At 39.4% G+C, this 14,085-nt stretch overlaps 1 protein-coding gene across 1 annotated transcript in view; it reads left to right on the forward strand.

The window, feature by feature from the left end:
* The window catches only part of SH3RF1 (SH3 domain containing ring finger 1), a 178,425-nt gene that overhangs the window by 141,312 nt on the left and 23,028 nt on the right, over positions 1-14,085 (forward strand). Inside the window, exons 6-9 of the mRNA XM_023228815.2 lie at positions 651-761; positions 9,020-9,183; positions 10,360-10,530; positions 13,532-13,791. Coding sequence (XP_023084583.2) covers positions 651-761; positions 9,020-9,183; positions 10,360-10,530; positions 13,532-13,791 — 706 coding nt within the window. The remainder of the gene's footprint in view (positions 1-650; positions 762-9,019; positions 9,184-10,359; positions 10,531-13,531; positions 13,792-14,085) is intronic.

The raw sequence follows: 14,085 nt of genomic DNA on the forward strand, positions 1-14,085 counted from the left end.
TCTTTCTAGTAAATTAATCTTGGGTTGTATCATGGATAAGACACCTTTGAAAACAACTAATTTGGCTTGACATTGTTCCTTTAAAGATTTTATAAGTAATTACCCACTCTAAGCATGTCTAGGCAGCTGCATTTTAATTATGCATCCTCACCAAAAGGTAGAAGTCATGAAAAGTAATCCTGAAAATAGCAAAATACCTGAAGAATTGCACGTAGATTTAACGTATTGATAGACAGGTGAGTGTTCAGCCACTCCTCACTTTAACAGGATCTTCAGGGAAATTGTTAGGAGGCTGGCTGAGCATCAGGCTGACCATTGGAAGGCCAGTTTGATTCATGGTGGCATAAAAACTGAGGCAATGTGTTATCGTGAAAGCCAACGGCAGTTGAATTCTGTAGGTAAGACACTGTTGTGACCAGTATTTATCACATCACTCCCCAGCATCTAGTAAAATGCCTGGTTCAGATTAGGTGACTGGTAAATTTGGGTTGAGCAAACTAAAAGGGATTCTACCTTCCCCATGTAACAGAAAGTACAGATTTTTTTTTTTTTTTTTTTTTTAGTGTGACTTGCCTTTCTAAAGTTTAGCCAGTATATTCTGTTGTATCAAACATAGTCTTCTTTTTAATAAACTTTTCTTTTCTCGGCAGGTTCATATAAGTACCACCGGGTTAATTGTGACCCCACCCCCAAGCAGCCCAGTGACAACTGGCCCCTCGTTTACTTTCCCATCAGATGTTCCCTACCAAGCTGCCCTTGGAGTGAGTATAGTTTCTCCCATTTTTGTTTCTCTTTTAGGTATTTAGTGATGTTAATCTGGCACACTCCACCTCCTAACACCTGCAGTGTATGTTCCTACTTGTTAGGTGAGGTGGGTCTCTATCTTTCATCTATTATCTCTGTTAATCTTAACAAAACATTAGAAAGTCCCTTGCCTGCATCCTGCAAAATTTTTAACAATGAGGATTAGTGGCCTGAAGCTGTTAGAAGAACCCAAAAATGCATTTAATTTTCACCAAAGTTCAACCTGATTTTCTAAAGCTTAACCTTTATTTCTTTTGAGTTTCTAGATCCTGCTTATTTCTTATAAAGACATATTTATGGAAATACTAAGGAAACAGGTCCTGAAGGTGAATGGTTTACTTTGAGTCACATGACAGATCGATACCAAATCTCTACATTAAGGATTCATTCTTTAATTTCTTGTCTTGTATCCATATTGTCTGTAGCTGTGGCTACCTAAAGGTACCTGCAGTCTTGGAAGCCTCCCTTAGATTACGTTGATTTCCCTTCTGAAAACATAACCTCCTACAGATAGAGTCTAAACGGCTAATTGCTTAAAAACATCCAAATGGGAAAATAATAGGGAGAATTAGGGTAGCCAGGACATACAGATACAAAGAAGAGGGTCACTCTGGAAAGAAAATTAAAAGGAAAACAAGAGGCAAATGCAGCCTTCGGTAGTAGAGAAAGACTATTGTTTAAGACCTTGTTTCCTAAAATTGTTAAGCAAGGAACTAACAGTCGTGAGACATCTCTCATCCAAGCCACAACTTTGGCTTATATTTTCTATTTGCTCCAGTGCTGAGTTGAATTACGATAGGAAAGGTCATTAAATTAGATTGCCCTACTAGGTAGGTATCACCCTGCCTGCCCACAGTCATAAGTTGTGCTGTTTGCAGAGAACACCATCGGTGTGTCCCGACGATGGGGGTACAGGCCTGCGGTGAAACAGCCAGGGTTTGAAGCCCAGCTCCGCCATTTATTTGTTACATGACCATGAAAAAGGTGCTCTGCCTCTTTAAGCCTCAGTATCCCTAGCTGTAAAGTAAGTATCTACTTCACAGAGTTAGATCATCGAAAGGGATGACCATTATCGATCTCCTTTTTGGCTTCTGTTGAGGGCTGTGGCAAGTCGGGCCTGGTTCACTTTGTTACAATTTTCTTTGCTGTCTGTACCAGGAATAGGGAGGCTTCTAGGCAGCTGGTTTGTTTTTAGGTTGTGGATTTTATACATGTTGTAAAGATTTTATTTCCCTCTGCTAGAGTGCTCAGAGCCAGATTTGTAGCCCCTCCAGCAAGGACTCCACAACATAATTAGTCAAAATGTTGGCTCCAGCTAGTTTTATTGTTCTCATTTTCCATTTGCCTTGTTTTTCCTATTTCTTATTTATTTTGTCTTGATACATCTATAAATAATTGAAAACTGATTTAGAAACAAGGTGGGCTATAAATAAATGTAGAGTTATTACCTAGCTTGACTTAGGCTTTTGAAAACTTTTTGGAGTTAAGCATGTTCTTGTATTTAAATGGAAGTTAATAATGTTGTAGCTAGAGGTTAAAGGTGTTTTTTGTTTCTTTATTTTTGTTTTTAATGTTTCCTGAACAATTATAACTTTCTTGATAGTACAACTGCTTGGCAAAGGAGAAGATGCCTGGATTCATCTGGGGAGAAGATGAATTTCAGTTAACTTTTAGTGAAATGTGGTTTCCCTGAGATTCTATTAGCCCTGGATATTTGACCAGAGCCAAGTTTCTTAACCATCATGACCTCTCATCTCCAGGGTAGACTCGCTCCTTTCCTTCCCACTCACGGCACATGTACACAATGAGTTGATGTTTTCATTTCCAGATGACTGCCTTGCATGGTAAAATTCTAACTTGATTTCTTAAGGGAAAAAAAAAAAGACTTTTCAGATAATAGAAAATTTAGTTATAGGTTAAGCGTCTCAAATCTGAAATCCAAAATGCTCTAAAATCTGAAACATTTTGAGTGCAAACATGCAGCTCAAAGGAAGTGCTCATTGGAGTATTTTGGATTTCAGATTTTTAGATTTGGGATGCTTAACTGGTGAAGTAAATACTTTAAAATCTAAAAACATTCAAAATCCAAATCACTTCTGGTCACAAGCATTTACATAAGGGATATTCAGCCTGGAGTGAGAAAAGACATAAGGCTGGCTGAATTTCAGCCCTTGTGGGCTGAAAATTATACAACGTAGTAAATGGCCAGTTGCTTTTAGCTGGAGACTCACTCTGGGGCAAAGCAATCAGACAGGTCACAAGAGAGCATGGATGAACAAAAATTAATTTACATTCAACCATTTTATTTTAGAATTATATAAGAAAACCTGCATGTTAAGCAAGAGAAAGGTTGATTAAACAGTATGTCTACTGTGCCAATTTCATTTAATGAAAAACTAATTATAAACAAATCTGTCTGTCATCCCAGGAGATGTCTAGATCTCAGAGTCCCTGGAAGGTTGGCAGAAATGTTTTAGATTTAATATGTCAGGTTTAAGTGGAAAATCTCAGTAGCGTGCGCCCTCTCCATCTTATATTAATTGTGTCAAGCATTCTATTTAAAATTTGAAATGGTTGCGAAGACTGTGAGTACTATTACAGCAATGGCACACAGCTTGGTGGAAAAGAAGGCAGGCTTTTCTTGGTGTAGATTTATAGGTAATAAATGCCACAGTAGAATAACAAATGAAAATTATTTCTAATGCTTTTTTTTTCATGAATTGAGATTTGTAAATCTTTTATGTAGAATAAAGTTATAAACATTGTCCCATACATTTCATATGTAACAGTTAAAATTTTAAATATCCAACATTATGAGCAATACTAGTATTACGTGTATCTGATTCAGACATCAAACTATTAATAGTAGTTATTTTTTAAAAATCTCTTTGTAGGGGAGGAGGTTGAAGATCTTAGTCTCGTGTCTTCTGCATAATGGCAGAAGGACTTTTTATTATTATTATTATTATACTTTAAGTTCTAGGGTACATGTGCATAACGTGCAGGTTTGTTACATATGTATACTTGTGCCATGTTGGTGTGCTGCACCCATCAACTCGTCAGCACCCATCAACTCATCATTTACATCAGGTATAACTCCCAATGCAATCCCTCCCCCATTCCCCCTGCCCATGATAGGCCCTGGAGCGTGATCTTCCCCTTCCTGAGTCCAAGTGATCTCATTGTTCAGTTCCCACCTATGAGTGAGAACATGCGGTGTTTGGTTTTCTGTTCTTGCGATAGTTTGCTGAGAATGGTTTCCAGCTGCATCCATGTCCCTACAAAGGACACAAACTCATCCTTTTTTTATGGCTGCATAGTATTCCATGGTGTATATGTGCCACATCTTCTTAATCCAGTCTGTCACTGATGGACATTTGGGTTGATTCCAAGTCTTTGCTATTGTGAATAGTGCCACAATAAACATACGTGTGCATGTGTCTTTATAGCAGCATGATTTATAATCCTTTGGGTATACACCCAGTAATGGGATGGCTGGGTCATATGGTATTTCTAGTTCTAGATCCTTGAGGAATCGCCATACTGTTTTCCATAATGGTTGAACTAGTTTACGATCCCACCAACAGTGTAAAAGTGTTCCTATTTCTCCACATCCTCTCCAGCACCTGTTGTTTCCCGACTTTTTTATGATTGCCATTCTAACTGGTGTGAGATGGTATCTCATTGTGGTTTTGATTTGCATTTCTCTGATGGCGAGTGATGATGAGCATTTTTCCATGTGTCTGTTGGCTGTATGCATGTCTTCTTTTGCAGAAGGACTTTTAAAACAAGTGATGAATAATCCCCGATCCTCTAGACCAGCCAGGAGGTGTTTAGCTGCAGGGTATTATAAGGTAGTCAGGTCGATAAAGGTAAATGCCACTCATGGCCAATTTATAAACAGATTGCACTCCAGATTTTAAAATTTTGGTCTGGGTGTGAAGGCCCATGCCTATAATCCCAGCACTTTGGGAGCCTGAGGCAGGAGGATCACTTTAGGCCAGGAATTCGAGACCAGCATGGGCAACATAGAAAGACCCTGTCTCTACAAAACAAATTTTTTTTAATTAACTGGGCATGGTGGTGCATGCCTGTAGGCCCAGCTACTCGGGAGGCTGAGGCAGGAGGATCGCTTGAGCACAGGAAGTCGAGGCTGCAGTGAACCATGATTGTGCCACTGCACTCCACCCAGGACTAGATGCTGTTCCTAAAAAAAAGAAAAAAGAAAAAAAAAAGAAAATAATAAAAATTAATAAACAATTTATACACGTACACATTTGTATGTGTGTATTTAAACAAAGTTGAATGATGTCAGATTCTCAGAATAGCCACTATGTAGCCATGGTGGAGGCTAAGCAGAACGCATTGGTGGTGGTGGATTCAGGGAATTGGAAGAAGTGGATGAGGCTGCCAACCCTGGTAGTTTGAAAGTTAGAAGTAGAGCCTTTGGAATTGGCAGGAACTCTAAAAATCAGGATGAAGAGTAGGATATGGTCAGAACTTTGATAGCAGCAACAGAAAAGGATTCTAGCATCTCAGGAGCTGAGACCTCTTATTCCATATCATATTGTTCTAAGAAGGGGATAGAAGCACGTAATGTATTTTCATTCATGAAATGCTCGTTGAGGATCTGTTATCTTCTAGCTGCAAAGCTAGGTGCCACCAATACAAAGACAGGTGAGACAGTCCCTGACTTCACAATCTTATTAATCATAACAGTAGCTTCTATTTATTGAGCTTCTGCTATGCTACAGGGCACTGGGAAAGACAGTTTACATAAACTATTTCTAATTATTAACTCCATATCTCAGGTTGGTATAGTGAAGCATAGAGACTTTATGGAATTTACACAGTCACCTAACTGGTATAGATATCTCTCTTGTTTCTTGTAGATCAAATGTGAAACAATAAATTTTTAATTTATGCATATAGATGGTAATGCTGCTGAACTTGGTAACACCATTGACCAATTTCAACAGGCATCTTCACATGGTAGCTTGAACCATTCCCTCATCAACCAGTATTCATGCATCTGAGTTTAGTACACACAAGGACTATTTAGACATGTTGATATGTAGGGTTGAAATGAGCTGAATAGAAATCAGATATTTAGAAAGAAATAATGATAGATTGGAGAATATTAATGATATTTGCCCAAGGGACCCAGAAAGGCTCAATCTATCTTGCCAGTCACTTTTCTACCCTGAGAGGTATGTGAGGGAGATGCACACATAAGGGACAATTGGAAAGGAAATGAACCCTTTATTTTCAGTTGAACTTGTGTCCAAAGCTCCAATGCAAAGCACTTTACTGGTAAGCTGGCCTGTAGCCCTTGGCCCAAGCTTGAGACGTACTGGACCATTTCCCCACTCTTTAGCAAGATCCTAAGATCTAATCACTACCTAGGCGGTTGCATGAAAGGGCAAGCAGAGGGGAGAGTGCCAGAAGGGAGAGGGTTCACACCCATATACTTGAACTTTTCACTCACAGTGTTACTAGCAGTGTGGCCTGCCAGTGTTCTGAAATGCTGCCCACTCGGGGAGAAGACACTTCTTCTCTGGGTGCTCAGTCTAGCAAAGGAAGGAAGTCGAGGACTGCCCCAAGAGGCTGAGCCAGTGTTGGAATCTATGTTTTTTTGACCCCAAAGGCCATGCTCCTTGAGTGATGTCTCTTCTTTCAAGATTACTGGGTCAGGAGAAAAGAACCCGGACATGGCAAAATATGACCATTTCCCATTAGCACACCATTCTTAAGTCCTAGTTTTAGTGAGCAGAATATTGTTAACAAAATGTGAATTTTGCGTCATTTTCTAGAAGGTCCATAGCTGTTTTTTATACTTGGCCTCTGGTGCCTGGGCTGGCCTGGACTACGAAATAATAAGCAGGACTCCAGGTCACCTCCGGGTGAATGAAAGGCTACGTATGGTTTTACTCTGTAGAAATTTCAGGTCTTGCAGGACAGCAAACCGCCTGAAGCACAATACACAGTGGATTACCTTTTGAACTTCCACATCACCAGATTATTTTGGTTTAGGTTGTTTATAAAGCAACCCACAAAATTTCCTAGTCTGTCACAGCTCTGGAGTCACCAGAACCCTATCATTTTACCAACCCCACAGGGGCAAGCAACATCTAGGAATCTGATTTTAATCAGAGTTTCTTGATCTTCATCTGTGTGCTCACATACACACAAATTTACACATGCAAACATGCATGTACTGGGAAAAGATCTGCCCAATTTTATTAAACCATTTATGTTTCAACCACAGAAAGTGAGAGAGAACTCTTTTCTCTCAGGCAGAACCTTTGGGATCTTTCAGGATATCCTCTTTGATGCCATATCTTAATGTCTCTCACTCTTTGCAAAAGTAATGTGTGTGAAACATTTGCTTAGTGTATTTCATGACAAGAAGTGATTTTACATTTTATTACAAAATTTTATTTATATTACAAAAGATGACATGTTTTCATCAGGTGCATAGATGATTTTTGTCTTTTTCCTTTTAGGTCAAATTAGTACAGCCTCTGTTTTAATAAAGTTAAGGTATAATAGACTATTTTAATTACTGTTTGAGCACATGCCATTAGTTTTCTGCCTTTCCACAGCCACACTGTTTTGAGATTGAGCTTAGAAAGATTTAAATGGAAATCAGTGAAGTGGTAATTTTACAGTTTCTCCGTATATTACTCTATATACAGGGTAGACTGATTATCTCACCTGTCAAACTGCTGATGCATTATTATCCATGAACTGTCCGGGTCACATTTGCTGTGACCAGGATTATCTTCATCTCTGCTTTGTCACAGGATAAATGCTTGCCCTTCTCCTGGTTAAAGGTTTTGGAGGCTCTAAGCCTCAGTACATGCAAATTCCAGAGCTATAACAAATCTTAATGCCGCCATATTTTGAATTGAGAATGTGAGTCACATTTTCATGACGTTCCAACTTTTTAAACTAACCTCTGCCTTCTCCTGGTTTGCACTTTGTAAGTGGCTCTACACCTCATTTGTTTCTGCACTAAATGTTTTGCAGCCACTTTAGCTGCAGTGTGGGAAAAATCTATTGAAAGTTGCTTTAGCAAAAAATTAAACATAATGTGTGGAATAGTTGCAACATATGTCCAGAAATTTGAAATTTCTTTCCACTCAGTTCATTATGTTTCTGGAACTATGTATGTGTATATGAACAGCCAGATGTATTATAGTGAATGGTGATGAAATTAAAATTTTTATTCCAAAAAACAGAAATAAGATGACTGGTGTAAGCTATATTTAGAAATCATTGGATCTTTATTTTGTTAATATGCTGATGTGTAGAAGCCATTTACACTTAACTAGGTAAATTCTTTGGTCTTCTTATTTCTCCTTTGATTTAGTTTTTACATCTAGTGGTTCAAACGTTTGGAGAGGACGAGGTAGGGGTTCAGGCAGTCTTTTTGTGCCTGTTTTCCCAGGAGTTTCAGTATACAGACCCTAAAGAATTATCTGGGTTTATAGATCAGAAGGTAACAATTGCTCCATTGATTTTCAAAAGGCATGGAATCCTGTAGGCAGAACCCCATTAGGCTGTGCCCATAAAGGAACCAGCAGCTTTTCACTGGTGTACTTGTTGAAGGTTACCAGCCTTGATAGTACCAAATTTCAAAAGCTGGCAAAGTTAAGAATAAGCAAAAGTAGCAACAATGGTCCAGTGACTGTGGCTTACTATTGTTTGGGCTTTTCGTAGACCAAGCATCAAAGGAAATTTTCTTCTGAAGGAATGATTTGAGATAGTGCAGCTGAATTGTGTGTTGTGTTTAAGTTTCAGATTACAGAAACAATCACAAATTAATTCCTAGCAAGCAGCATGACATTATAGCTACCCCCCTCGAAAGGCATTTGGATCCTTGTCCAAGTTCATACTTTAAAATGCTATTAATCTTAAAATTACATGCAGTTGTTTCATTTTGTTTTTCTTTCCGTCCTCCCAAGGGTGATTACTTACCTGCTTGCTGAAAAGGTTGCTATGGCTTTAAGATTTTAAAGGAGAACAAGAGATGAATTTGTAGAAGCAGGCTTTCATATCAGTAAGCCTAATGATTCTGCCCTGTGTCGATTCCATTAAAGTCTTGTTCTATGGATTTATGATTCTTTTTCTCTCCCACCTTCCATAGAAAGATGTAAATCAGTATTTTGTTCCCTTTTTTCCCTTTCTCTTTATGTTTTTCCTATACCAGACTTTGAATCCTCCTCTTCCGCCACCCCCTCTCCTGGCTGCCACTGTCCTTGCCTCCACACCACCAGGCGCCGCTGCTGCTGCTGCTGCTGGAATGGGACCAAGGCCCATGGCAGGATCCACTGACCAGATTGCACACTTACGGCCTCAGACTCGCCCCAGTGTGTAAGTGAGGCTGTCGTCTATTACTGCTTATGTGTTCATTTAAAACTAAGTCCAAACCTCAGAGGTCAAGAAGCACCTTTCTGACAATGAGCTGATGACAGCGTTATGGCTCACCAGGCGGTCTGTGTCCTGCAAACTTCTACCTGGTCATGCATATGACTAGGGACTGCTGAAAGAAAATGAGTCTGATACATGAGCTTGCCAGGTAGCTGTCCCACTAGTGAAGAAGGCCTTTCATAGTTTAGGGAAACACAGTGTTTGCTTCTTTATAGTATTATATGTGTATGAAACTGCCTCTTTTGTACAACTCCTGTTTGAACTTTTTATCTTTATTTTCATTTCTTGCTTAAGAATACTAATAACAGAAAGGTATTCTGCACAAGTCATATCTAGGTCTAGTTGGAGTATGAATGTAAAAAGTTTAAGGCCTCAGCAATGAGTATCCAGAAAAGTTTATCCTGTTGAGAGTTTATTTATGGCAGAATATAGCCAGGTCTTTGTGGATCCTGCATTGTGTAATTTTATACACCAACAGTTTAGAACACTGGTAAGAACTATAGGTTAATGTTGCCTGCATGGTTACCATGTGTTGGTGGGCACAGTCACCTTGCATCTTGGGGTTGTCTTATACGTTTTCTGATCTAGACTTTGTTTTCCTTGATTCTTTCAAATTTAGTCTTTTTCCCTAGAACTGAGCATACAAAAGCAGGTGTAGCTCAAGCCTCTAGGTTCAGCTTGTGTGTAGAAGCCAGCATGTTGTGCTTCCCAGTGGGGTTTCATACCGTATGTTCCCATTTGGGGCTACTTCTCAAGCCTAACAAGTGCCATTTGAAGAGCACAGTTTCCCCTGTGGGTGCATAATCTCTGGTAGCAAGTTAGGCACTCTTGGAAACTGCATTAATTCTTTCACACTATGCAAATACCATTTGGCGGGATAGTCACTTCCACACTGGGAGGAACAGGTTCTTAATCAGAAAGGCCTCTGCCTGCTTTTAAAATGTAGACAGCAAAACGTTTTTCAATGGAGAATTGTCAATGCTACTTACAGATTAAAGGATTATACTTTCAGTTTACATTTGTACAAAATGTTCAACACTTTGTACCAAGGAAGAGTTTTGGGCATCTTGGGATTTGTCTGTTACTCAGCCTGAAATCAAATATTATTTTCTATTCTAGGTATGTTGCTATATATCCATACACTCCTCGGAAAGAGGATGAACTAGAGCTGAGAAAAGGGGAGATGTTTTTAGTGTTTGAGCGCTGCCAGGATGGCTGGTTCAAAGGGACATCCATGCATACCAGCAAGATAGGGGTTTTCCCTGGCAATTATGTGGCACCAGTCACAAGGTATGGTTTTGAATAAATTGTTTACTATGTTCTAAACAGAGAAGCTTTGTTATTTTCCATGATTTTCAGCCTATGCAGATTCCTTTCACATTATAATTGCCTGTTACATAGCCAAAGTTTTAAAAATCCATGTCTACATCTGCTAAAATCCCTTCTAACTCTAAAATTTTTAGCTTACTTTTCACATGCATATATGTGAAATTACAGGTTTCTACCAGTAAATGTACTGGGTTTTAAGTTATTTGCTTTAATGTGAAAAGGTTCAACAGCACCATTTTCAGTATTTTTCTACTAGAAAAGGCGTAGTGTTGATACAAACAAAAGCTATAGTGTTAATACTTAGGTGTTTATATAATGCGTACTGTATGCCAGGCAGGCAGCTTTAGAAACGCGTTACGCTGATTAACCTTAATTCTTCGCTGCTGTTACATTGAGGCACAGAGATAGCATACAGCTTGTCTGAGATCACATAGTGAAGAAGTGCTCAAACCTGAACCCTGGTGCTCTAGATTTCTATCTATTTCATTAACTTGGTAATTACCTCTGAATTCTGACAATGAATTCTATCATTTGGTCAGAAGTATAGCATAGACCCTTCTCAACTGAGGGCAGTTTTGCTCCCCAGGGAACATTTGACAATATCCAGAAATATTTTTGATTGTCATAACTAGAGGTTGGGGTGCTACTGGCTTTAGTGGATAGAGGCTAAGAGTGAAACGTACTATACATAGGACAGCCTCCCACAAAAAATAATCATAATCTGGCCTAAAATGTCACTGAGGTTGAGAAACCCTGTTATAGAGAGACAGAAGCTTTAGAGATGCAAAAATTTATACATTTTATGTAAAGATAGTTCAACTTTTGGTCACTGAGGGAAAAAGCCTTGGAAATAGAATTAAATGACCTGTAATGAAATCAACACTGGGGGACTAGTTTTTGACCACCGGATGTTTAATATACAGTCCAGGTTTAACTGCATTAAATCATTCCTCAAACCCCCTGATTTTAAACAAACAGCTTAATGAACTGACATGTTTGTCAGCTGTTGACCTTGATTTATAGGTTGGCCAGCAGCCTAATCAAATGAAAATCACTATTGTTGCAGATGGTGACAGAATGTTAACTTTAATTTGACTTGCAAATTTTTAATCAATATAAACATTGTTTTCTGTGTATGTTAAAATCTACATTCAGAATCCATCCCATCCAGAAAATGGCAGATAGAACCTCCCTGGTGCAAAATAATGATAATAATAGATAAGAGAAATGCGGCAAAGAACAAAAAAATAAAGTTAATGAAGGAAAACATTTTTATAAAATACTTTTTATCAAAAATTTTTGTCAAAAACCAGTTATTAGAAGTCTCTCTGCTTGTATAGCCGGGTGCAGTGGCTCACACCTGTAATCCCAGCACTTCTGGAGGCCAAGGTAGGCGGATCATTGAGGTAAGGAGTTGATCACTTGAGGCCTGACCAACAAGGTGAAACCCCATCTCTACTGAAAAAAAAAAAAAAATACAAATATTAGCGGGGAATGGTGGCATGTGCCTATAGACCCAGCTACTTTGGAGGTTGAGACAGAAGAATCACTTGAACCTGGAAGGCAGAGGCTGCAGTGAACCGAGATTACGCCACTCAGTCCAGCCTGGGCGGCAGAGCAAGACTCCATCCCAAGGGAAAAAAAAAAGTCTCTCTGCTTGTTTAACTCTAGAGGAATATGTGCTTACAGTAAATTCTGTCATTCATGATAAATAATAAGGATGTTCAAGTTAAGGAAGTGTTTTCTTAGTAGAAAGTTACTATATACAGAATTGTTATCATTTAAATGAATTTGGAATATGAAAAAAATACATTACACAAAACTACACTGAGCTTAATTACATTCAGTGAGTAAATAGATGTTTAAAGTTGGCTATAACCCTGTACATGTGCAAATACAGGATGAATACAGAAGAGTTATGTCGCACTGGCCCTGCTGCAAGGAACTTACCAAGTCAGCAGTATTTGATAAAGAATTTATTAAAAAATAAATACACCGGCTGGGTGCATTGGCTCACACCTGTAATCCCAGCACTTTGGGAGGGTGAGGTGGGCAGATCACCTGAGGTCTGGAATTCGAGACCAATCTGGTCAACATAGTGAAACCCCACCTCTACTAAAAATAGAAGAATGCAGCAGGGCATGGTGGCGCATGCCTGTACTCCTAGCTACTTGGGAGGCTTAGGAGAATCACTTGAACCTGGGAGACAGAGGGGTAAGCCGAGATCATGCCACTCCACTCCAGCCTGGGCAACAGAGTGAGACTCTGTCTCAAAAAATAGTAATAATAATAACATACCACATTTTGTAATCAAGGACCAAAGCATAAACAATTGTGGAGTTTAGAAACAGGATGAAAGAAGAAATCCACGTGAAACAATAGAATCATAAGATCTTAAACCTGAATCTGAGGCAAGGCTTCTTGAACTGACAGCGTTCGTGCTGGGTCTTGAAACATAAATGAGATTACGATATGTCAAGAGAAGACGGAGAGGACATTCCACTAGTGCGTGTATATGTGTGCATGCATGTACACGGGCACATGTGTGATGTGGAGCTGGAGGCAAGTAGGAAGCCAGGAGAGAGGAGCAAAGATGTGGAAATGGGGATATTGTCAGGGAATGATCCTAGCTTGTTCTGTAGATGAAGTGGGAGAATCCAGGGCCTTGAAAGTCAGCGGAGATATTTGGTCTTGTTGTGGAAAGCTGAACGCAGTAACTGTATATTCTTGAGCAGAGTATGACGTGTGGTTTCTGGTGATTCAGAATATATTTCAAGACCTTTCTCTGTCTCAGAGCCATCGTTACTTTGAATTTTCTATTCTTAAACTTTATAAAAATAATTCATTCATTTTTTAAAATGTTCTGTGTTTAAAGCTCTGAGTCATTTTTCTTGCGTTGAATTGTTCTTTCTCTCATTTTGCTGATGGATCGGACTTTCCATCTATGTTTCTGTCTTGGCAGGGCGGTGACAAATGCTTCCCAAGCTAAAGTCCCTATGTCTACGGCTGGCCAGACAAGTCGGGGGGTGACCATGGTCAGTCCTTCCACCTCAGGAGGGCCTGCCCAGAAGCTCCAGGGAAATGGTGTGGCTGGGAGTCCCAGTGTTGTCCCCACGGCTGTGGTATCGGCAGCTCACATCCAGACAAGTCCTCAGGCCAAGGTCTTGTTGCACATGACTGGGCAAATGACAGTCAACCAGGCCCGCAATGCTGTGAGGACAGGTAAGGAGGAACCCAGGACAGAACATACCAGGATAAAGGGCTTACCTGCCTAATAGTAGATCTTTTATGATAGATGTTGAGAAATGTAGATGTAATTAAAAACAATGAACAACATTAGGCACAGTCTACTTAGTGGAACCTTGTATCTATTTATCTGGGCTAAGCGTGTCCTGCATATTACTTCAAGTCTGATGGGTAGATCTAAAGTCTGAAAGAAATTAGGCTGATCCTAACAATGTCAATAGTACTTGAAATTTTGACTTCTATAGTTGAGATCTTATGATCTCAAATCTC

Source organism: Piliocolobus tephrosceles, chromosome 3, assembly GCF_002776525.5.
Source record: "Piliocolobus tephrosceles isolate RC106 chromosome 3, ASM277652v3, whole genome shotgun sequence".
Taxonomy (NCBI): Eukaryota; Metazoa; Chordata; class Mammalia; order Primates; family Cercopithecidae; genus Piliocolobus; species Piliocolobus tephrosceles.